The 23,569-nt window shown below is 38.7% G+C and overlaps 1 protein-coding gene across 1 annotated transcript in view; it reads right to left on the bottom strand.

Moving 5' to 3' along the window:
* Positions 1-2,449: 2,449 nt before the first annotated feature.
* LOC307007870 (rap guanine nucleotide exchange factor 2-like) overlaps positions 2,450-23,569 on the bottom strand; it is a gene marked incomplete at its 3' end in the record, with an annotated part of 86,984 nt that continues 65,864 nt past the window's right edge. The window contains 16 exon segments of the mRNA XM_079630266.1: positions 2,450-2,577; positions 3,038-3,249; positions 3,350-3,736; positions 3,855-4,095; positions 5,320-5,477; positions 5,555-5,831; positions 6,032-6,140; positions 6,935-6,999; positions 7,002-7,137; positions 7,237-7,344; positions 7,432-7,596; positions 8,343-8,495; positions 8,808-8,966; positions 9,679-9,815; positions 11,437-11,614; positions 17,307-17,438. Of these exon segments, the coding sequence (XP_079486392.1) occupies positions 2,450-2,577; positions 3,038-3,249; positions 3,350-3,736; positions 3,855-4,095; positions 5,320-5,477; positions 5,555-5,831; positions 6,032-6,140; positions 6,935-6,999; positions 7,002-7,137; positions 7,237-7,344; positions 7,432-7,596; positions 8,343-8,495; positions 8,808-8,966; positions 9,679-9,815; positions 11,437-11,614; positions 17,307-17,438 (2,745 nt within the window).

Here is a 23,569-nt window from a genome sequence, read left to right on the forward strand (position 1 = left end):
TTTCTTGCGAGATGGGTAGAGGGCAACGGCAGGCACTTGAAGCACCTGGTTGGCTTTCTGAAGCTGCTGGCGCTGGTGGATGGCGGCCCGTGCAACCACAGGCGAGGTGTCAGGTCTCTTTCGGTCCCCGGAACTCTTCGGCACTGTGAAATAGAAAGAATCCATTTGTAAACAACAAGCTGAATAATGAGGAAATAATAAATAATAACAATATACCAAGTAATTCGGATGAGACGTAAAACCGAGGTCCTGACTCTCTGTAGTCATCCCATGACACTTCCCGTAAAGAGTAGGGATGTAACCCCGGTGTCCTGGCCACATTCCACCCATTGGCCCTCTCCAATCACCTAATAATCCCCATCCATGTAATTGGGTCTATCACTCTCTCTCCTCTCCACCTATAGCTAGTGTGTGGTGAGCGCACTAGCGCCGTTGTACTGTGGCTATCGTCGCATCATCCAAGTGGATGCTACACAGATTCCCTGATATGATTGTAAAGCGCTTTGGGTGGTACAGTAGTACATATGAAAGCGCTATATAAATGCCTCATTCATCCATCCATAATTCAAAGAATAACCCACTAATGTCCAAAATAACTTTGATTAAACTACTAATGGTGAATGAATGGTGGAAAAATGTCACTCCCTATAAATACTTCTTGCTGGCCATGAAACTGTATTTTGCATTATAATTGTATTAAACATTTTTTTTACATATGACCAACAAGCTGTGGGGTATGCAGCTTTTTAATGTGTGATAAAAATGCCTGTGTGTTCTTCTTCACATGCTATTGTTTTTCTCCTATTGGTATTTGTGTGTGCGTGCTTGCACCCTACTCACATGTGTTGATTGAGGGCTCACACTGGATTGAAAGTGTCTGCAGGCTCTCCTCGTTTGTCTCCAGGGTGAGGTTGGACAGGTATTGTTTGACCTTGCGTGCCATCTGTGCATCCTCGTATAGCTTCTTTGCATTGAGAAAGGAACTCCGTCTGACCCGCTTCTTGTGCCCGCCTGTCTGGGTTACATCCAGGACGGCCGCATTGGCACTGCCCTGGCTGAGTGACCTAAACACACACACACATTAGAGTTAAAGATGCAGTCGGACTTTATTAGTGTGTAGTATGCTGATGCAGTCTCTCAGTCTTTTTGACATGCAGTAAGTTGCATTCCTTGCAGCTTTAGTACAATCCAAACACTCCATGCATTTCACATCTCAGCCAATCAGGCAGTTAAAATGCGATGTTATAAACAACAGAAGTATCGTACTAAAACTCTGCAAGAGATTTAGGAAGAATCACTTATGATTTCCATTATTTTTGGTAAAATATATATATATATACACATTTAAATTTCTGAGCAAAAGCATTGAACAATTTTAACCATTTCTTTTATAATAAGTGCATAATTTCTGCACCTCTAGCATCATTCAAATGTTTGTATATTACGCCAAAACAGGAAAAACGATTTAACACACTTAAAACTAAAAAAAAGGTCTTATAAAAGGCAGGGTGTGCATCCATACATAATCTTAGTTTAAACGAATAAAACATTTTTTAATAATGACTAAAGAAAATAATTAAAAAGCAAATAATAAAAATAAAAAAACTCACAACACTGCAAATACTTAGTAAAAGACGTGCAGCTATGGTAAGTAGTTTAGCTGGAAGGGGCACGTTAAATCACTTTTGCTAAAAATGGATCATGGGACATCAAATTATTAAATGAGCTGGAACCAAACAACTGTAAATAAATTCATGCATACTGGTGGGATCATGTTTGTGAAACATTCAAAATCTACAGTGGTAATACAACAGAAACATTAGGATGTATTTTTAGAATGAGGTGAGTTTATTCAATGACCCTAAATAGCAAAAGTGATGGTGGTCAAATGCTTGGATGGGATCCGTCAGAGCAGAAGCATTCTCAAATGAACCAGAAAAATTAAAATAAAGGATGGTGAGGAGCCAGCCCAAATTAAAGGAGGGGGCACACATGAGGCCAAAGGTGAGTTCACCATACTCACCCTAAACTCCTCCATTTCTTCTTCCTGTAAGGGAGAGCCATGAATAGTGAAGCGTGGGGCAGAGAGGGTGGACGAAGAGAGAAATGGGGAAGAGAGAAAGCCATTGAGAGAAAGAGAGGGAGACACACTTAGATGAGGAGAAACAGACCAAGGGTACCAAGGTGAGGTGCACCAGAGACCAAAAGAGAGACAATAACTTCTCTGACAATAATGCAGACAAAGAGTAACATACACAATGGTTTAACTCTCCTGTACGTAAACATCACAAACACTTCGAAAAACCTTAATAAAAAGCCTGTGTGGAAGCGTGAGGTGAGAGCTGTACACATCGCAGTGAGTGGGCAGTAAAAGCTACTCAGTGGTGTGAAGAGTCCAGTCTGGAAGAAAGGCAAAGAAGTCATTGTAGCAGTCGGATCAGGAAGGCACTCACCTGGTTCTGAACATCAGAGCTGGATCCATGTTTACAGCTGCCATCCGGCCTACGTGTCTGATTTCTTTAGCAATCATCCGCAGCTTCTCAAAGTTCACCAAACCGTCCACTTTAGAGTCATTTCCTAGAGTTGGCAATAAAGAAAGGGCTCATATTATGCATTTTTTAAAATAACGTTTTTTTTTTCTCAGGTAAACTTATAATGTTGAAGTCATATTATAGGACATGACCATATTTTACACTCGTATACTACTATCGCTGCGTCAGCTGACAAATAAACAAGCAGCCTTTGCATGTGAAAAAAGCAACCTTCAGTAACAGCCTCTTTGTAAACCTTAAAATCAAATGCACGGCACAAACTATTAAGATCAGAACGTACAGCTGTCCCTAATTAGAAACAAACGTTAAAGGCTTTGCATAGTTGTAGGTGCTTTTCATGGAATATAAAGCTATTTTATCTATCCGACACAATCTCTCTCTTTTACTACTGACAAATTCTCAAAACCAAAACTAAGTGATGTTCAATAATAAACAAACATGGATACTATACATGTCATCACCTACATCAGTGATAACTATCTTACCTTCATGCAGGAAAGTGAGATCCTTCTTGATTACAGGGAAGAGAGGGATTATGGGTGGTTGCAGGTTTTGGCTGTTAAGAAGGTTCCGGTACTTTGCCATATTCCTGGAGGGATCAAATAGGTCTTGAAGATCACTAAACAGCTTCTCATATTTACTGGGCAACTTCTCCCATGTGCCTCTCAGCCTGGACACCGGAGCCAAATTCAGACCACTGGAAAAGACGCACAACGCCATTGTTATTTGAGACACCAAAAAGGTCTTTAATTTAACCCAACATTTTTTTTTACTCTTGAACTCAAGACTCATTTTACCTGATAATGGCAAACATGGAGTTGAAGTTCTTGCACTCGCGGCAATGCAGTGCAATTTTAATGAAGTGCTTGATGATCTTCATGCGTTTGAGCTGGTTGGGCTCACGCACCACTTCCGTGGCCACCCAGAAGGTCTCCCGATTGATGGCTTCCTCAAACAGCTTGAGGCTGGGGGGCCCGGTAAGGCGAGTTTTCAGCTTAAACAGGTCATCAATGTACTCTGTGGGCTCGATAGCACAGAACAACTCGAAGGCGCGCATGGACAGCTGGGTCGCCACTTCCACCGTGCTGAGCTGCAGCAGGCTGATATGGCTCTCCCGAAGCAGTTCCTGGGCATCTTCATCCGAGCACAGTGTCTCTGTCTCCATGTTGCTTTTCAGGTAGTACCTACAAGTTAAATGGAGAATAGGCCAATGAGAGGAGAGATCAACAGGTGTGATTTTCCTCTGAAAAGGAAATACTTCAGAAATTGAACAAAATGGCCACAAGGGCTCTAAGGCAGCACCTGCCACTCAGCTGGATCCTGTCGGCCAATTTGGAGAGTTGTTCAGGAAGTCGCCGCTGCTTGATAACGCCCTCAGGAGTGACTGACACCTCACACAACGAATAGGCTTCAGCGGCAGCCGTCAAGGCGAACTCTCGAATGGCCTGAGCTACAACTTCTTTTGCTGTGGTGTCCTTCCCAATCATGATGTACCGACTTTGCTGGTCTGCCTTGAACACTCGCAATACCTGGTCTGACATGTCTAAAAAAAAATTTTTAAAAATAAAAAAAGAGGAAAAAAAATATCAATTTATGCTTTATCTCTACATAAACCACTTGGGTTCAACATTAACCCATCACCGGAAGCTTCTTGGTGCATATGCATATTCAGAAGACACCTTCACACCAAGCAAACAAATCAACTTTCAATGTCAATCAATCCCATTCTTCAACAATAAGCGACATGAATCAGTGAATAAGAATCAATTAACTAAAGAATTTTGATGAATCCCACCAAATTCAAAGTGTTCACAGATTAAGACCTGATGGAGTCGCAACAAATGGTGCTACATAAAGAACTTTAGATAGCAAACCCATTGTTAAAATTGAGCAGACAATGGCCTGAAGATGATTGTGATTAGAAAAATTAGAGTAGTTAAGGAACCTCTGATGGGACAATATCAAATACTTGCATATAGGCACTGCTTCTGAAAGAGGACATTCAGGACAGCATGAACATATTATTAAATATGCATGTATTGAGATTAAACTTCTGTGAAAGGTTCTGTAGATGCCCTGACAGAAAGTTCCAGGTAAGATATTGCACGAGTATATTTAAACTATCCTGGCAAAGATTGCACATATCTGTATTTACTAACTCAAAGTCTGTTCTCTCTTAAGGAGGTTGTCTAACCTGGAAGTACAAATTCCTGGATCAAATGAATATTGGCTAAATTCTATCTCTAGGGAAATGATTGTTGAATGCTGTTCACCCCTTAAAGGGATAGTTCACTTTAAAATTAAAATTCTGTCATCATTTACTCACCCTCAAGTTGTTTCAAACCTGTATGAATTTATTTCTTCTGCTGAACACAAAGAAAGATATTTTGAAGAATGTCGGTAACCAAACAGTAGACAGTACCCATTGACTTCCATAGTATTTTTTTTTCATGGAAGTCAATGGGTACTGTCTACTGTTTGGTTACCGACATTCTTCAAAATATCTTCTTTTGTGTTCAGCAGAAGAAATAAATTAATACAGGTTTGAAACAACTTGAGGGTGAGTAAATGATGACTGAATTTTAATTTTAAAGTGAACTATCCCTTTAAGCCCAACCTAAAGCCACAGCCTAACTCTACCTCTAACAACCATCACTAACATCTGAATGGGTAATAAGATTCCCCCCCCCCCCCCCCCCCTCAGAACCAACAAGAATATTGTTGCAATAACATATCCTTCTTTGTGAAACCACATTAAGCATCTTACCAGGTTGGTTGTTGAAGTCGAGTATGCGATGGTGTGACTGCAGCAGGTCAGGGTTGCTTGATGAAAGGTTTCCACTGACAGGAAGAGCAGGAGGGATCTGCTTTGACTGCTTTAGCCCTACAATACTGTCATCCTGAGACTGTCCCACCCCAACGTCACTGTGAACAAACCAGAAGTTATAATCTGCAGTGAACTAAATCACCAATAGAGTTTTCTTACATCAAGCTCATCTTACTTGTAAGGTTTGGGTGGAAGAATACTGGTCAGTGTCTTGTCGAAGATCTTCTTCAGCTTGTTTCGGCCACCTACGGTGTTGGCCTTGGCTTTTTTACTAGCTTTCTCAAGACCCATGACCTGTTCAACATCCACAGCCAGATCAGGGATGGAGTAACGACTGGCTTTCTTAATGTCCCCAATTTTAGGGATGTGTGGTGCCCCGTTTTTCCTGTCTGGCTCCTCCTCCTGTTCTTGCTCCTGGTCCTGGTCAGGCCTGGCCAGTAGCTCCTTAAACACTAAGAGAAGAGAACACGGCACAGAAAAAGAGTTTTAACAATGCCATCTGACATTTTCAAAGAGCAAATAGTATTTCAAAAGCAAATACATTTTCCCCTACTGCAAGAGGAGAGCTGACTGGCCATTTTTAGATTAAGCGTTGTGTTAGGTATAAATGACCGTCTGTGCAGCTGTGGTAATTTCAGCCAGTGTAACTTACCTAAGAGATTGGTTTTCACAGTAATGGACAGGTGCGTGTTGTTTTTGAGAATCTCGTTGACTTTGGATAGCGGCACATTTTCAAAGTTTTGCCCATTTACCTCGAGTATCTGGGGAAAAAGATGGAAATCCAAGGTCTCAATAAACATTGCAGCTGGGCCAGTTGATAAATACACATAAAACAATGTTCTGCCCACTTTTTAGTTTTTTTTGCATTTGGTCTATGTTCCCTTGTAACCAATTATACAAAATAAATTAAATGTTAACTTATTCTATACAATATGTACTCAAATTAAACTTAAGATCAAATTATTAATCCATTTATCCAAAGCTGTTGACTGATAAAAGGGGGAACTACCACGTCTTTTAATTGGCTAAGCGGACACGGTTATTGTCAATAATCTCAAAAACGGCTATGTATCAGCTGATTAGCATTCAGAACAATCAACAATCCTCTTGTGGTTCGGAGGGCAAATAGATGGCAACTAATTAAACAGCTTTATGAGCCAAATACTGCACTGAGTGAAGGGCAAAAGAAACCGTGTGACACTCAATTCATCTGAAATCACATTTTCCGCTTGTGTGAAGACATATTTAGACTACAGAACAAGTTAAGAGGCTGAAATGCATGTACTTTTATGTTTGAAAGTCAGACTGAATGGAAACAACATCATTTTTGCTCTTTTTCTTTATGATTTAGTAGTATGCTTTCAGTGCTGTGACTAACTCCGCTTTCACAGGTTGACAATGCCAATTATAAATGCTCTCACACAATGTTTTCCACTTCCAGTCCCACAGCACTATTACTGCTGCTAATGCCACAGCAAGTTGCTATTACGGTGTCAATTTAACAACTATTTCTGTAGCCTACATCAGATCATGCATGGTGCTGGTGTGACATTACCTGATCTCCTCTTTTAAGGCCGGCCTCTGCAGCTTTGCTGCCTGGCTCCACGCTGTCAATGAAATGCGAAAGCCCTTCTCTGAACCCCCCAGCAGGGTGAAGGCCAGGGGGGCTTCCCTCGAGGGTTTTGTCAGGGTCACCACCCGCAGTTTAGCTTTGGCAGCACATGCTATGTTTAACAGTCTTAGGTGCCCACACATTTTCTGGTTCAAAGAAAGGCATTAAATGAGATTTTTGCAGTCAACTCAGCCACAAAGCTGAAGATCACCAAGGAATTTAAGGTTTTATTGCACACAACTGACCTCTCTCTCCAGATTGTACTCGAACTCCTCAAGAAAATGTGTCATTGCGAGGTCACCCTCAAAGTCGTTGAAGTGATTGTTTACCCACAGCAAGACTACCCGTGTAACCTGATGAAATGTGAGGTTACCAATCATATATCTCATCGAGAACTTATTTAAACTGGTTTAAATGCTTGCATAAGTGTGTCTATGTACCTTGTCCCTGAGGCTGGGGTCATGGAACCACTCCAACAGTTTCTTGCCCACCACCATGGGGCTTGGCAGGAAGGTGCGGTAGGTAAGCAGGAAGTCCTCGATGTAGGTGGGGTCCACCACCGAGTGCTCTTCTACAAGGTGCATGGTAAGACGCTCTGGCGTGCCCTGTAAAAAACAAATACGCTCTTTAAAAGGATGCCAAAGCAATACATTTTTACTCTCCAATTTTGGCCTGTTGCTCTCTGATGTGGGGTTGACCAGAAGAACTATGAGTCAGTTGCATTGTTGTTGGGCAAAGTTTCCTCAGCTCCAATCGTTAAGGTATTGAACTTGTAAAATATATTATAGATATTCAGTCCATATATGCTTCTACTGTGCTAAGCATATTTCCTTGTTTAGGAATCAATACAAGGCTATGTTCAATGCATCTGTGTAAATCAGGGCAAAAGCCATGTCAATCGAGAGTGAACAGTCAACATTTCTTATAGTTTTTGCAGTGTGGCAACTCGTTATCTCATTGGGATCAATTCATTCTGCAAACTCACAATTGGAATAAAATATAATTTATCTTTGCCGAAGTGCCACAAAATAGAGGTGCAGGAAACACTGGTGTAAGTTTTAAATCCTTAAGCTTAAAGGGATAGTTCACTTTAAAATGAAAATTCTGTCATCATATACTCACCCTCAAGTTGTTTCAAACGGTGAGTATATGATGACAGAATTTTCATTTTAAAGTGAACTATCCCTTTAAGTGAGTTATAAATGGACCTCATGACGTTCTGGGAATATGATTCATGGAAAAAATTTAATTTCTCTAGTTAGGAAAGCCTTTTTTGTCAGAAAAATTTCTGAACATTTTTTTACCTCTGGGTGTGAAAACTTGTCACACTCGTTCTGAGTTGGGTTCTCACCTTAATGACAATGTGTCCTTTTCTGGTGCCTGTGCGGTCAAGCTCACGGTGTTCCTTCACCATCACAATTTCACCCTCCTCTTCCACCTTCTGCATATTTTTCTCAACTTGGTTAAGGATACAGCAGTAATCTTGCTGTGCTATGCAAACAAACTGACAGAGAAAGCAAGAGTGAGCAAGACGACACAAACTGTGAGGGGAAAGTAAATCAGTTTTATGATGCAGCAGTATACTCAAATGATTTCCCCATGATAATTACACCAGTGCGCCGAAACAGAGACAAGATTTCATTATTGCACATTTTTCACTAAATCACCCCCATTATTCTCATGCTTAATGAATGGGCAGAGCCTCATCACTTCTGCAGTAAATGAGTCATTACAAACAGCTAAAATAGGTTGGGTGGGGATAAGAGACATTCTTCTGGTTTTTGTTTTTGTATCCACAAAGTATTGTTTGACTCACCTGGCAGTCATCCACCTTGGTCTTCATCACCCCCTTCATGTACTCTTTCTCCATAGTGGGGGACACACCGAAGCTGTTGCCCATGCACAGGATTTCCGTCCGGCCATCTGGGTGCGTCACCTCCACTGAGCCGTTCAGAATCACAGACCATGAGTCCAGCTACAACAAAGGCACGATGAAAAGTTAAAAGTCACAAATTTGTAATGTTATATTACAATTTAAATCATTTTCAGGATGCAATACGTAATATAAACCTTTGTGGTATAAAACTTGTGCACAGGGACTTGGGTATGTGCTGCTCCTTTTTTTTTTTGAGCATATATAACAGCAAAGAACTTGTCATCACAGTGAACTGTATTAGCCTCAAGCTCTGTCCTGCTTTCAATTATATGGATGCATTAGGGGAGAAAATGGCTCTTTTTGGCATGTCAATACTGAGATAAGGAGATAAGTGATTCCCGCTGTACCCCGGGCACCTTGTAATTTCAAGATGCTGAATGCTGGCATCCATTGAGGTTTAACAGTGCAGAAGCTGAATGGCTGATTGGATGTGACGAAAGAGAGAGAGAGAGAGAGAGAGAGAGAGAGGGGGGGGGGGGGGGGGTACATGTAGGCAATTCCACAGAATCAGCACAAGACTGAAGTTAAAGGTGAATGACATAACTTCAAATATATATTTTTTACAAGATTAGGGTTAAAGAAATAAATAAAATTGGGTCACTGTGAAAAGCTAGGCTAAAAGCTATCAATGTAGGAAACAGTGCTGGGTATGTACTATTTGTACTAGGCCACACATATAGGTTAAAGGTTAAATTGAGGCTTCAAGTAAGAACAGAAAAGCTAATGCCATGTCACGGTAAGTCTGACCGACCTCTTCGCCATCATTAAGGACGACTGTGCCGGCCCGTTCCACCACAGCAAACACCATGACAGCACAAAGCTCCCTCCTGACGGACATGGTCATGTTGGCAAAGGCCGGTAGCTGGTGCATGAACTCCAACAGTTGCTCTGAAGAAACCGAGTGAGAAAAAAAGAAGTGAAAGATACATTTAAGACTACGTGAGATACATGAGAGTCTTTGAAAGTCTCTCATTGTTATTTGTTCTCTCCATCAGATGGAGTTTGTTCTCAAATGGAGAACGGAAAACATTCTTTCCACGGATATAAAAATAACAGTAACCAAGCAATGAATGCATTATTAATACGAAGCTATTTCTGACAATCGGCTAATCCTGCTATGCAATATCCAGGACATATTATACATGACAAAATCCATTTCCACCGTGACAGAGAACTAAACAGGAAGTCGTTTTTTTTCCAACTATAGACACTTCCAAGGGGTTGATTTTCATAAAAATTAACCGATTTTTACGTTTTTTTTATATATATTTTTTTTTAAATATGAAAGTCAAAATAAAGCCGTCTTAAACTCTGAAAATTTGTAATAAAATATCATTGATTTTTAAAAACTACAGTATGATGATCAAAACTAAGAGTAAAATAAACCATTTAAATATTTAGTGCATGAAAATTATCTTTAATTATCCATTTTTAGACATATTACAACTGTCCCTCGGTTGCTGTCATTTCCATTAGTTTTATCAAAAGTTGATCTAGTTGAACAGTGTCAGTGAATAGCTCGAGATCAAATTTAGGACATGCAATGTGAAAAGAAAACAAATACATTTTAAGATAATCAAGTGTGTATTAAGAATAAAATGGAGCTTGCCTTTTTATTTCAATAATGCTTAATGTGATTTTCACCGCAGAATGTTATTCAATAAAACACGTCATTTGATGTGGCAGAAATGCCACTGTGATGGAAATAATGACCTTCAATGACAATTTCCCTGTGATGTACATATACAGTACCGGTATACACTGATGAACATTGTTAGTGGACATTTTCAATCAGTTAGTGAGAATGTGAAATGTGTGTTTAATTGTCTTACAGTCTACAGTGCCAAACGTACTTAGTGAAACACCCATTTCCATATTTTTGGCAAGATTGCCTGTCTCATTTTGACAGCCTAGCCAAGCCTAGTCTATCCAGTGTGTTTGTCATTTTGTTGCACAGAACACGGTACATTAAGCCTCTCATCCATTCATTCCAACGTGATCATTATTTTTCAATCAATATGAATGACTGGAACTGACCAGCAATATAATAGTTTTTCTATAGTACGTTAAATGTTATTCTTTCCATGCTTGACAAGTATTTGGTTTTAGCTAGTGTGACAGGGGGCTGCCCAAAAGCCCTGAGTAATCCAATTGAGATCAAGAAGAGTAAAGACAAGAGATTTTGGATTTTGCTCATGGCCTGTCTGGGTACTCGATGACCTGTGCCTGGCACGGCACCACTGAAGCGTAGCTGTGGAAGTAGCTCAGCCAATCAAATTTTAATGCGCTCCGAGAGACTCGGCTGAGAGGGTGACCTACAAAAATACAACACGTCTCCCCCCACATGCTTTTCTTCTGTAGTCTCCCCGACCTTTTGTTGCCTTCTTTTCCTGGCAAATTATTTCATTGCTTTCGAGAATCTCCACTTTCTTCCTCCAGCTAAGTCTAGTGTTTGCATTATGGTCTAGCAATTGCCAATGCTATTCAGGGTTATATGGGAATCGCTCACCTATGTCATCATCCGTTCGGTCCATGGGGTCTTTTTCCAGACAGTCCCGGACGATATCTCGACTCATGAGGGGATCTGAGGCTCGTTCAATATCTTCCTCATCGTCATCCTCCTCGGAGTCAACGGCCGTCTCGGGCAGGCCACTGAGGTCCATGTCGCCGGGCTCACTCTCGGTGGCCTAGGAGTAAGAAAACTTAGTATTTTAGTAAAAGTATTTTGGACATTTTTGTTTTTGTAAGTCACTGTAGTGTTTCTGCTCAATTAATACATTTATCATGAACCCTGAAAATGATCACTGACCTAACATCAGTAATTAAACTGATTTCAAAAGTATATAAAGTCCCATAAAGCACAGACCCCAAAAAAGAGATTAAAGGCTAAAGAAAACCAAATCCTTTCCATTAATTCAGAATCAAAAGAAAAAGTCAAAAGGACATGTATAGCAGCAACCCTAGAGACAAAAAATAAATAATTCTAAGGAGGCAACAAACAAACCAAATAACCAAGCACGGGTAACAACAGCAATATTTTCTAAATAATAAAATACAGAGATAGATGTTTGAAATCCATGTTTGAGAAAATACAACCCGATACTTCCCCCAGCACATGGCCTAACCTTAGAAGGTAGGCAACAAAAGAAAGACCCATCCCGTCATCATGTACGCCACAATCTCCTGTCGCAACCAACCCTGATTCTCTCACCTGACCGAGGAGCCCCAGCGACGCTCTATTCCTCCCTGCAACTGCCCACAGTGTCGCCTTCACCAACTGCTTGTAGAAGCCGGGTCCCAGCCGCATTTTTAGAGCTCAGGCTTCCAGCCACTTTTAATTTTTTAAACCTCTCGATCTGGGCTCACACAAACGCATGTCATTTTGACTTAAATGACCTGCATTACTCATCAAATATTCAGACGGTGCTGGAAGCAGCCACTCACAGGGCGTCTGGGGCGGGGCGATGTGAGGCTGGGCTCTTCTTTAGGGTGGAGACAGGGGAGTGGGGGAGGATGGCAGTGACAGGTGGCAAAATGCACTAATATAAAAAAGAGAGGGCTATCCATCACATAGCATCCCTTTTAAGACGGTCAACACAACTTGTGGGAATAGATCACCTAAAAATGATAATAAGTTATTCACCCTCATGCTGTTCCAAACCTGTATGACCCAGAACACAAAAGGAGAAACGCCTTAGAGGGTTTTCCATGTTATTACAATAAATGTGGACGGAAGCTTTTAAGTATTTTAAGCAAAGCACCATACAAATATCATACAATTTATAAAAAATAAATAAAATAAAATCCTTGTGGACAGTTTCAGGTTTAAAAACAACAACAACAACAACATTTGTGTGAGAAACTGACCACAATTTGTTTTTTCATTAAAAATCTTAACATCTGTTCATAAGAGAAGTGGCAATGTCCTCTTCTTAAGCAAATTATTCTTCTCAATCAGATTTTTTAATGAATTGTATTCCTTTCAATACTGGACTGATATGGTTTTCAAGTCCAAATGAATGATCTGACTCAATGATCTGGTCACAGCAGTTAACAGCTCACTAGAGGTTATTATCAACTAAAATAATACCTTGCATTTCAATCTGTTCCTGAAAAAACAAACATACTGTATGGCCTCAGAGATGTTCAGGTCAATTTTATGGTTGTTTACATCTTTTATTGAAGCTTAATGGCTCAATGTAATTGAATAAAAAAGATAATTTCTCCTTGTGTGTTCAATGTAACAAGGTCATACAGATCTGGAATGCCATGACGTCGGTGAGTAAACGAATACAGGGAGAACTGTTTCTTTAAAGTCCTCAAGAAAACCTCCATGAGCTCACAGATGCTCGAAAACTCTGTGGCACACATTTGTCCAGGAGCTCAGACTGGAGTTAAAATATGAACACAGATCTATGAATGAGCAGTATTTACAAAGTACAATGACAGACAATCTCAAATGCTATATCCATCAATTTGCAGGAAACCCCAGTAATTCCCTACTCTCGACTGTGAATTAAATATGCATTCTCTAGGCAGTTAGCTATTGGTGCACGGCGATGGGACATCCATGCGCTTAAACAACAACAATCTTGTTGAAGAAAGGTATCAATGACTGTTGATTAATGCGGTTTCAAGATCTTAAAATCAATACACTACTAAGCAGTGACCCATTAGCTGAACCTTTTGGGATTTACATTACATCACATCTTCATCCAGACATGGTTAGGTTGATGACTCGCTTCAGCTCATTAAGCCTTGAAGAAAACGAACGCACTCAAGTCACATCTTGACAAACCAACTACGCCACGTCGGGGTCGTCCAATCAGTTTCCCTCCTTTACTTGAGGAGATGCGAATCAAACACCACCACTAATGCAGGCTGAGCAGGACTCGAGCTGGCTTCTCTTATGAAAACCATTTAAGAGCTAATCAGGAAAGACAAACATAGGGGCTGTTAATACGTTGTAGCCGATGACAGGGCCGATTTATCTTTCAAACTGCCATGTCTGGTGCGATCCATAGCTCTGTTTGGGCGACTAAGAAGAGCGTGAAGGGAACATTAATTTTTTAGCAGGGCTATTCTTGGATCAATGCTTTCAAGCCTCCCTGAAGAACCTGCATCATTATTTATTCAAATGTTAAAAAAAAAAAGTGACCGTTTTGACAGTCACATTGAGGATATGGGCCATTAATCTTGACAATAGAGGCCTGGAGTACTGTAAGATACCTGGAGCCTAAAAGTATCACCACTAGTAAAAATGCTTCTATTGTGTATTCTATTTATGTAGTTTGATCAAAAATAATTAATTCAAATTGAGGTAAATATTAAATTAGAAAATTAGCATCAATTTTAAAAAGTGAGAAAGAATTATTTAATATTTTTTTACACAAAAACTTTAAGATTAAATTATATACACCATTCACTCAAAACTTTCGAGTTAGGAGGTTTTTTAAATCATAAATTAATACTTTTATTCAGGGCATTAAATTGATCAAAAGAAAATGTAAAGACATGATTCATAATGTTACAAAAGATTACTATTTCCAATAAATGTTCTTTTGAACTTTCTATTAATCAAAAAATCCTGATAAGCATCTCGGTTTCAAAAAAAAAAAAATTTAAGCAGCACAACTGTTTTCAACATTTAAAAAAATATATGAAATGTTTCTTGAGCACCAAAATGACATTGAAGACTGGAGTAATGATGCTTCAAAAATCAGCTATGCAATCACAAGATTACATTACGTTTTCAAATTATATTAAAACAGTTATATTATTTTGTAATAATGTACTTTTGATGAAACGCATCTTTCAAAACTCATAGCGACACCAAACTTCATAATGTTGTTTTTAATTTCAATGCGATATCAAACTTCTGTATCCGTACCTACAACAGGCACACATCGTGTTAGATTCAAGAAATCAACTTAAAATTACTTGCTCTGTTAATGCACTTCAACAGGCTTATTGATATGTTAGTTGTACACTATGGGCTGGTGCAGAGAGGTCAGGGGTCAATGCCACGGGTATGTGATGCTCTTAGGCATAATGCACAACCTTTTGTGGTTTATAGCTTTTGTAAAATGGCAATATGATAAAAGCAGATATGATAAAAATGATAAAAACAGATTTTACATTAAGTAATATAGTGATACACAGCAATTAATTAGCTTAACTTATGGTTGCCAGACAGACACATGAATAAAAGAATGTGAAATTTTAGCTTCATACTCATCCAATCAGAATTTAGAGTTGAAACAATCTCATTTTATATTGACAACATTTCATTCAGCCTGCTCTTGTTTTATGAGACGTGGACCGCAAGGACAGGTGAGGAGCATTGTAGTAAAGCGTGGTGTAGAGCAGGGAGATCATAACCTCTTTCACCAGGACACAGTCCAGCTGTTAATGAGCCTTTAACAGATGGCCATCAGGCCAGGATCAAGGACACTGCATACACTGAATCATCTCCCATACACCTTTGCACACAGGCCGCCGCAAAACATCCGCAAACACATCTCGCAAGGAAATCAATTAAACAGCCAAGCAAATACCAAGGCAAACACAATTAATTCGATTAATGGAGGAAAACAAAGACATTTTAAAGACCCACACAAATATATAAAAGGGAAATGGGGTTCTTCTGTTTTAATCTCATTGGCTCAGTTTCACAGGTCATTGGCTCAGGTTTAGTAATAGTGACAAATGTTTAGTGACAAATGTTCACCAGGGGACATGCATACTGATAAAATATGTACCTTGAATACACTGTAAGAAGATTTGGATAAAAACATCTGCCAAATGAATAAAATGTAAATGAATTAAATTAATAAAGAGGGATAAAAATTGCATGCACATTAAAGAAATAGTTCAAATGTTTGGGATCAGTACGATTTGTTTTATTCATGTTTTTAAAAAGAAGACTCTTATGCTCCTGGTGTGCATTTATTTGATCCAAAATACAGTTAAAACGGTAATATTGTGAAATATTATTCCCATTTAAAATAGCTTTTCTATTTGAATATATTTTAAAAATGTGATTTATTTCTGTGATGACAAAGCTGAATTTTTCAAGCTGACATTACTCCAGTCTTCAGTGTCACATACTTCAAAAATCATTCTAACATACTGATTAGGTGCTCAAGAAACATTTATTATTATTATCAATGTTGAAAGCTATTGTGTACATTTTTTTTCAGGATTCTTTGATGAATTGAAAGTTAGAAAGAACAGCCTTTATTTAAAATAGAAAGCTATTGTTACATAATTTATGTCTTTGCTGTCACTTTTGATCAATTTAATGCATACTTGCTAAATAAAAGTATTAATTTGAAGTATTAAAGTAATGTAAAATATCTTACTGACAAAGCGTTTGAACGGTAGACTATACACGGGTTTCTGTGCAACGTCATCACGTACAGTAGATGCGCGCGCATCTAAGAGGCAGAAAGCAACAGTCTTTACGGCTATATCTAGCAGAAGCAGAGATGACGCGGAGCTGTTGTGCTGTAAACTAACCTAAATGCATAGGGTATGTCAGGTTTTTATGATTCGCAAACTTAGTTGGACAATTTCATACAGTCAACTAACTTTTTACATAATGTTATATTAATGCAAATGAAACACAAGCAAACAGATCCAACTCTGAAACTGCAGTTTATTGAGTCAACAAGAATTTACAAACAATGCGAAATCTACGTTAATTACAATGTTCTTTTACAGAACTCGGCATAACATATAGCGGTCTTGCCTCTTGGATGCGCGCACATCCGGTATTGTTTGTATACAAGAAACCTGTGTATAATGTAACAAAAGCTTTTTATTTCAGATAAATGCTGTTTTTTTTTTTTTACTTTCTATTTTATAAAAGAATCCTGAAAAAATGTGTAAACAACTGTTTCAACATTGAAAATAATAAGAAATGTTTCTTGAACACCAAATCAGCAGATAATGTGAAACTGAAGCCTGGAGTAATGATGCTGAAAATTCAGCTTCGACAGTACAGGAATAAAATACATTCAAATAGAAAACAGTTTAACAGTTATTTTAAATTGCAATTATATCTCACAATATTATTTTTTACGGTATTTTTAATCAAATAAATGCAGCCTTGGAGAGCATAAGAGAATTATATCAAAATATTTCCTCCAAAAAATTCTCCTTTCAGGTGACACGGAACAACATGTTTTATTTGTTGGTAAACTATTCCTTTAAGTCCTAGCTGCATTAGTCACTGAGGAATAAACCAGTAAAATTTGACGACTGCTGTCAGTTCAGAACATGAAGTATGTGTCACATTTTGATGGCATTTGTCACAACGCTGCTACTCCTACGTTACCCAAAGACAAGGTGTCTAGCAAGGAATGGTGTTGTCACCTGGTAAATGTCCGACAGGCTGCTGCTCCCAGAATCACTGGTGATGCTACATCCTGAGAGGCTGGAGGAAACGTGTGTCACCTGCGGGTGAATCCCGTCTGCCAGGTGTAATCTGCTGAAGTCTGCCGGCAGCTGCACATGGAAACAAACAGTGTCAGGATGTACAACTGACTGACCATAAGTCCATAATCCATATACATCCTGCAATGCATCTAATAACCACGTCAGCCAATCTGTTCATTGACATTTATCCAAGATTGTTATGTATATGACCTCAAAGCGAATAGATATAGACTTAAAGCAAAAACGTTCTGGTCTTGATTTCATTGGACTTTTAAAATGTCAAAGATTGCAGTGTCTTTTTTTGCTAAAGTTCAAAGTAATGTCAGTTTTGTGGAAAGCTGCAGTCCACTATGCTATCATTTATTCATCACACCTGCAGTCTGATGTTTCTGATATGACTTCTCAAGGATTTTTGGTGAAACTAAGCCTCAGACACATTTATGTTTTATTCGAACTGAAACAAGACCAGACAATATCTTAAACAGGGGCAAGTTTCCCCTCCACAGCATCCATAGTTCTGCCAAATGCAACAAAATGTCAGCCAGGTCAGTCACATTTAATGTGGGGGTTTGCTGGTTTGATTTAACAGAATAGCACAGCTCCTTTGCTAATGCTAATGGTTGTTGACAAGCGGTTTTGCACACAAAACTATTTAATGACCTCAAAAGACTTGGAATATAGTGCATAAGCCATATGGACAACTAAAGACTCATATTTTCCACAATCCTGCATATTTTCCACAAGTCTGCTATTAAGCCTGCATATACATTGATTCCCTGAAGCCAAATTTGAAATGAAGCTGTAGAGAAAATTATATTTCTAATGCAAGAGAGCCTTGGCATTGGAGTAACATCTTGGCTTACAGCAAGAACAAGGCTGGATCATTTTTACATAAAAACAACCATTGGGAAAACAAATAAAAATTCATAATTAATGAAAGAAAGACGCTTTATAGTTGAAGACTAAAAGATGCATGTGGCATGATTTTTCCTCTGGTTCAGTGTGAGCGAGCAGCTCTTTTGTGGCGACGGTCTGTACATATTTGAAGGGGTGCGGCTCCAAGAGCGAAGTGTGTGTGTGTGTGTGTGGGGGGGCTTCTGCAAGAGGAAAGGCTCTGACAACAGCACTGAGATAAGGAGCTAAGAACCAATTTCAGCTAATATTAGAGAGCACACATCCCACACACACACGGCCACATTCCGATAAAGCCCATTCAATCGGCTCCCGATTGTGTCTGTATGTGTGCTCGTGTGTGTATGTGTGTTCACGAGTGAAATTGCTTTTTTGGGGGGCTATTGGATGTCTTCAGCCAGCTGTGGCTGAGTATAGCTTTCATACAAAATGCATCTGACCTAATTTCCACTCCCATAATCATATACATGCCGGAAATGCAGCCAATTCTCCCGGGAGACGGAGAGCTTGAACAGAGAGAAAACAACCTTATAGATGGAGTAGAAGCAGATAAGGAAAATGATATATTTGCACAGTATCTGCAGTGATACAGGTGCAGTAACAGAGGGGGAAAGGAGGTAGATGCCTTCTGTTTGGTGTGCTGTGAGGCTAAAGGTGTTTTAACACACTAATGTGTTGATGAATATTCCTCCTCATATGCACAAATTCATTATTTGAATCTATTGCCATGGCAATTCATTCATATTAATTGAGGCTATTTACACCTAAAAGCAGAGAGACAGACAAAGAAAGAAAGAAAGAAAGAAAGGACGAAAGACAGAAAGAAAGAAAGAAAGAAAGACAGAAAGAAAGAAAGAAAGAAAGAAAGAAAGAAAGAAAGAAAGAAAGAAAGAAAAAACGAAAGAAAGAAAGAAAGAACGAAAGAACGAAAGGACAAAGCAGACAAATAAAGATGAACAGCGAAAGATCTAAAAAAAACATGAAATACAAAGATGAACAACAGAATGTATGGCCATAAATTAAATAAAAAATACAGAACTATAACAGAGACACAATGAATAGAACGACAGAAGAAAAGCAAAACATTTAATAGAAAAAAAACATTTAAAACAGAAAGCAATGAATGAATGAATGAATGAATGAATGAATGAATGAATGAATGAATGAATGAATGAATGAATGAATGGAGAAACAGAACTAAAAAACAAACAATACAGTGAAAACAAACAAAAGAAAGGGAGAGTTAAATGAAGACAACATAAAAACAGAACAAATGGAACAGAATGAAAGAACAAAAAAAAAATCAAAAAGAACAGACAAGCAAAAAATATCAAATAAATGTAAAAAAAAATTACAAATGCAAGACAGTATGGAAAAAAAAAACTGGAAAAGAACGAAAGAAAAAGTGTATTTAATTGTGGTTCTTGAAGCACCAGTACACACTCACAGTGATGTTTCAGTCCACACACTATTAGGTCAGTGGGTGCATTCAGCAGTTAAAATAAAGGCGCTGTGATAGCAGCAAAGTGCCTCAATCCTCCCTCCTCATCCCTTCGGTCGTGTTCCTCAAGGCTATTCCCTGAGCAGTCCTGGATGGCCACAGAGCTGTCAGCTATGATACACACACACCTCTCCTCACGCTTCCACTGCAGAAAGAAGCCATCAAAACCTCCACCATGTCAGTAAATTCACTTCTCAGGAGTGTACATGGGCTTTCCTCGCGGCTGTCAAAGAAACGAGCAGGGGACATCGAAGCAGTTACTAGCTTTCGCTGAGCGGAGAGCAATGAGCGGGGACATTTTTCAAGGAGTCTTTTTGTTTGTAAATGAGGGTGATTTGCACAGGATTCTTCCCACAGGAGTTTCAAAAGTACAGGGTTGATTTAACAGCATCTTCATTACGATGACAAGAACTTTCTAGAGAATTACAAGTACACTATTTAAGAAAAGACTGAAGTATTTTTGGCTTAAAGTGAATTATCATTGACATTTTTATGTTCTTTATGTGAAGAGGGATTGTGAAAGAACACCAAAGCACAACACCTTATTTTCTGAGCTGGAAAATCTGCAGAATGGATTAAAACATGGTAAAATGTGAAACTGTGCTGAGAATATTAAATTAGCCACAACAGTTAGAAGAAGATGGAAGGCATATACAAAATAAACGACATGGATCAATATATCAACAAAACCACAAAATATTCAACACATTTATTTATGATTTTTTTGGGCTTTGAAGGCTTTTCTAATAATTTTGTATTTTGTATCATTGGACTCACACTCTTTTAAAGATTTCTGAGGAAAGTATTATATGATTCACTGATGAAGGCTTATTGACGAAATGTTTGAATTGAATGATTTTTCCATTTAAAGCTGTATTCATAAAATCATATTTTACCCATATATTTGTGAATGTGAGTTTGTCGGCTGAACTGAATGTAAGAAGACTGTGTGCTGCAAAATAATGGCAAGACAACACATCTTTTACCTCAGTTATCCTACATCAAACGAACCAGTTCTTCAAATGAATCATTCAAAAAGATTCAGAGGTCAATGGTTTTATTCAGTCTGAAGAATCCTTCACTTCAACTCGTGAATTAACATCTGACTGGCTAACTGAACTGCAGGTTATCAGTACTTTTAGGGATGCCTTCTTGAAAGGAAACAAGTTTCAGTGGAATGCACATAAGTGTTAAAAAAAAAAAAAAATCCAACAATTTTTATTTTGACTATGACAGTCAATCACTGTTTGTGGATACCATTAAAATTAAATTAAATGGAAATAAAAACAAAATGCAGTGTGACTTCTCTTATATGTGCTATGAGTTTACCTGCACGCATCAAAAAAAGTGTTCTTTTTGCCCAAAAGTCTTGGACATCTGGCATTTATGAGAATGGCCTCTTAATTGTCCCCTAAGGTTCGGTCGCACAGCAGAAGGGAAGTGGCAGGCTTATCGCACGCCGGTCACGTCACACTCACGTTCTCAAGTTCAAGGCGGTAGTCCAAAACAGTGAATCTAATCACAATATAGGCAAAAGCTCCCTTCAAGAATCGACAAAGTGGCATCAATGAGTTTGAATTAAGGTAAAAAACAGCAAAAATGGAAAGAGAAAGCGCAATCTATATTATTTCTATATTTATGCTATATTATAGCATATTTATTCAAGCCACAAAACAAACCTGTTACTGAAAAAGTCAGTAATGTACATATATTTGTCCTAAATCATTGTAATTTAAAAAAAAATTTTTATGGAACTACGGAAAACTATGTGAGTGACGCTGTGGTGCAGCAAGATTTTAAACAGCCGGAGTCGTAGTTGGGCGCCGGCGGTGTGCGTACTACGCTCATAGAAAATATGAAAGATGTGGCGCTGCACAGCGTTTCTCAGTGTGCTCCCTAATGTCTTTAAAGTGATAGAGCACAATTTATTAATCATAACCTGCCAAATTGACTAGTGTGTTGATATGTGGGATTTTCACCCACATTAAAAATTTGTTGGCAGATGTTACTTTCAAACCAGCAATGGAGTAATGGTAGTATAATCTACTTAGGTCATAATTCACTTTTTTTTTTAATGACCATAAAAGTTTCATTTATCAGTAACAACCCAACCTATTTTGACTCTACATACATCTTTGGTATGCAAAGACATAATTTGGACAAATAGTTGGCAGCGACAGCAGTCGATATACATGTGTCAATAGCAATATCCTTCCTGCCTCCCGTGCCCACCCAGGGGTCCACTCCTGTCCTTTAAGTGCCCTTTTCATGTCACTGTTGCACATAATAATGACTTATCTCTCTTACCACACAATTTAGGGCAGGCCTCCGTCAATTAACCCAAGAGCTTTTAGTCCAACAGCGCAGAGGTCACAGACAGCACGCTACACTCGCAGGGGTCCCAAATATCCCTCTTGTGATGCCTCTGGGGGAGTTAGTAAATAAATGAATAAGCTTATGGCTACATTGCCCTTTTACACCCGAATGTGAATGTGAAGTTAATAAATGCTATAGGGTCACAGATTTACCAGATCCTTGCTCTTTGAAACGTCTGTGGGTCACAAGCTGTTTCTAAGATCCAAATAAAATACTGCAGTCTTAATGACCTACATAAGTGCAACCAAAGTCCAAAAAAGGCTTCATGCAGTACAACTTCATGCATACTTGTTTATAACATAGTCCCTATACCTGCAATTGTGCATTTGAGGTGTAGATATACAGTATGAACATGTTGCTACATCTGTGTGATGAGCTCATGTCTGTCAAAGCAAAAGGTGTGACATTATTTAAAAAGAAAAAAAAAAGGGCTGACGCTGGAGGACTCAAAGCTACAAACGTATCCCATAAGCCTCAGCATCGCTCTATATATGGGGCCTCTCGCTTTCCTGAGCTGAGAGGATCAAAAGATTAAAGAGCTTCGGCTTGGTGTCAGATTAAACGGGACCGATATTCTCACAAACACAGGCCAATATATTTACTACGCTAATGTAGGGAATAAAGCTAAGGGGAATTGACCACTTCCTGATATTCAATGAAAGAGTGTCCACTATTAATCTCTACATGTATTGGTTTCCTAAACAGCATCTCTGTACTCGCATTCTCATTGGAGCAGTTTGCAAGTCCAAGTCTAGCAAAATGCAAAAAGAGAAAATCATGCTGAAATCATATTAGAAGAACTTTAGCACTGCAGTTACAGACAGCACAAGTTGTCACTTTGTGTAACTGTGTTCCGGTTGCTCAACAGGTAGATTATATAGCAAAACCAAGGTTGTGTATTCTCAGATCTCACATCCTGATATTAAAAATATATGCATACTTATGTAGCATGAATGCACTCTCACTTTGGGTAAAAATCTCACAAAAGCAGAAGCATAAATTTAGATATTAAGCAGTTTTCAAGTTGTTTGAGCACCAAATCAGCATATCAGAATGATATCAGTGACACTGAAGAGTAATCGCTGCTGAAAATGCAGCTTTGCCATCACAGCAATAAATTACATTTTTAAATATAATCAAATAGAAACCAGTTATTTTAAATTGTGATCATATTTAACACTTACTGTTTTGCTGTACTTTTAATCAAATCAATGCAGCCTTGGTGAGAATAAGAGAATTGTTTAATTTAAAAAAATAGTACAGACCCCAAACGTTCGACTATTGTAAACAGCAGCGCTATTCCTGAAATGAAAAGGATGTATGAAGATTAATATAAGTTAAAGACAACATGGACGATGGCGACCCCCTCCAACCCCAACCACCGACCTACACCGAATAATAGCTGCCCAAT

Source organism: Phoxinus phoxinus, assembly GCF_949152265.1.
Source record: "Phoxinus phoxinus genome assembly, chromosome: 12".
Classification (NCBI taxonomy): Eukaryota; Metazoa; Chordata; class Actinopteri; order Cypriniformes; family Leuciscidae; genus Phoxinus; species Phoxinus phoxinus.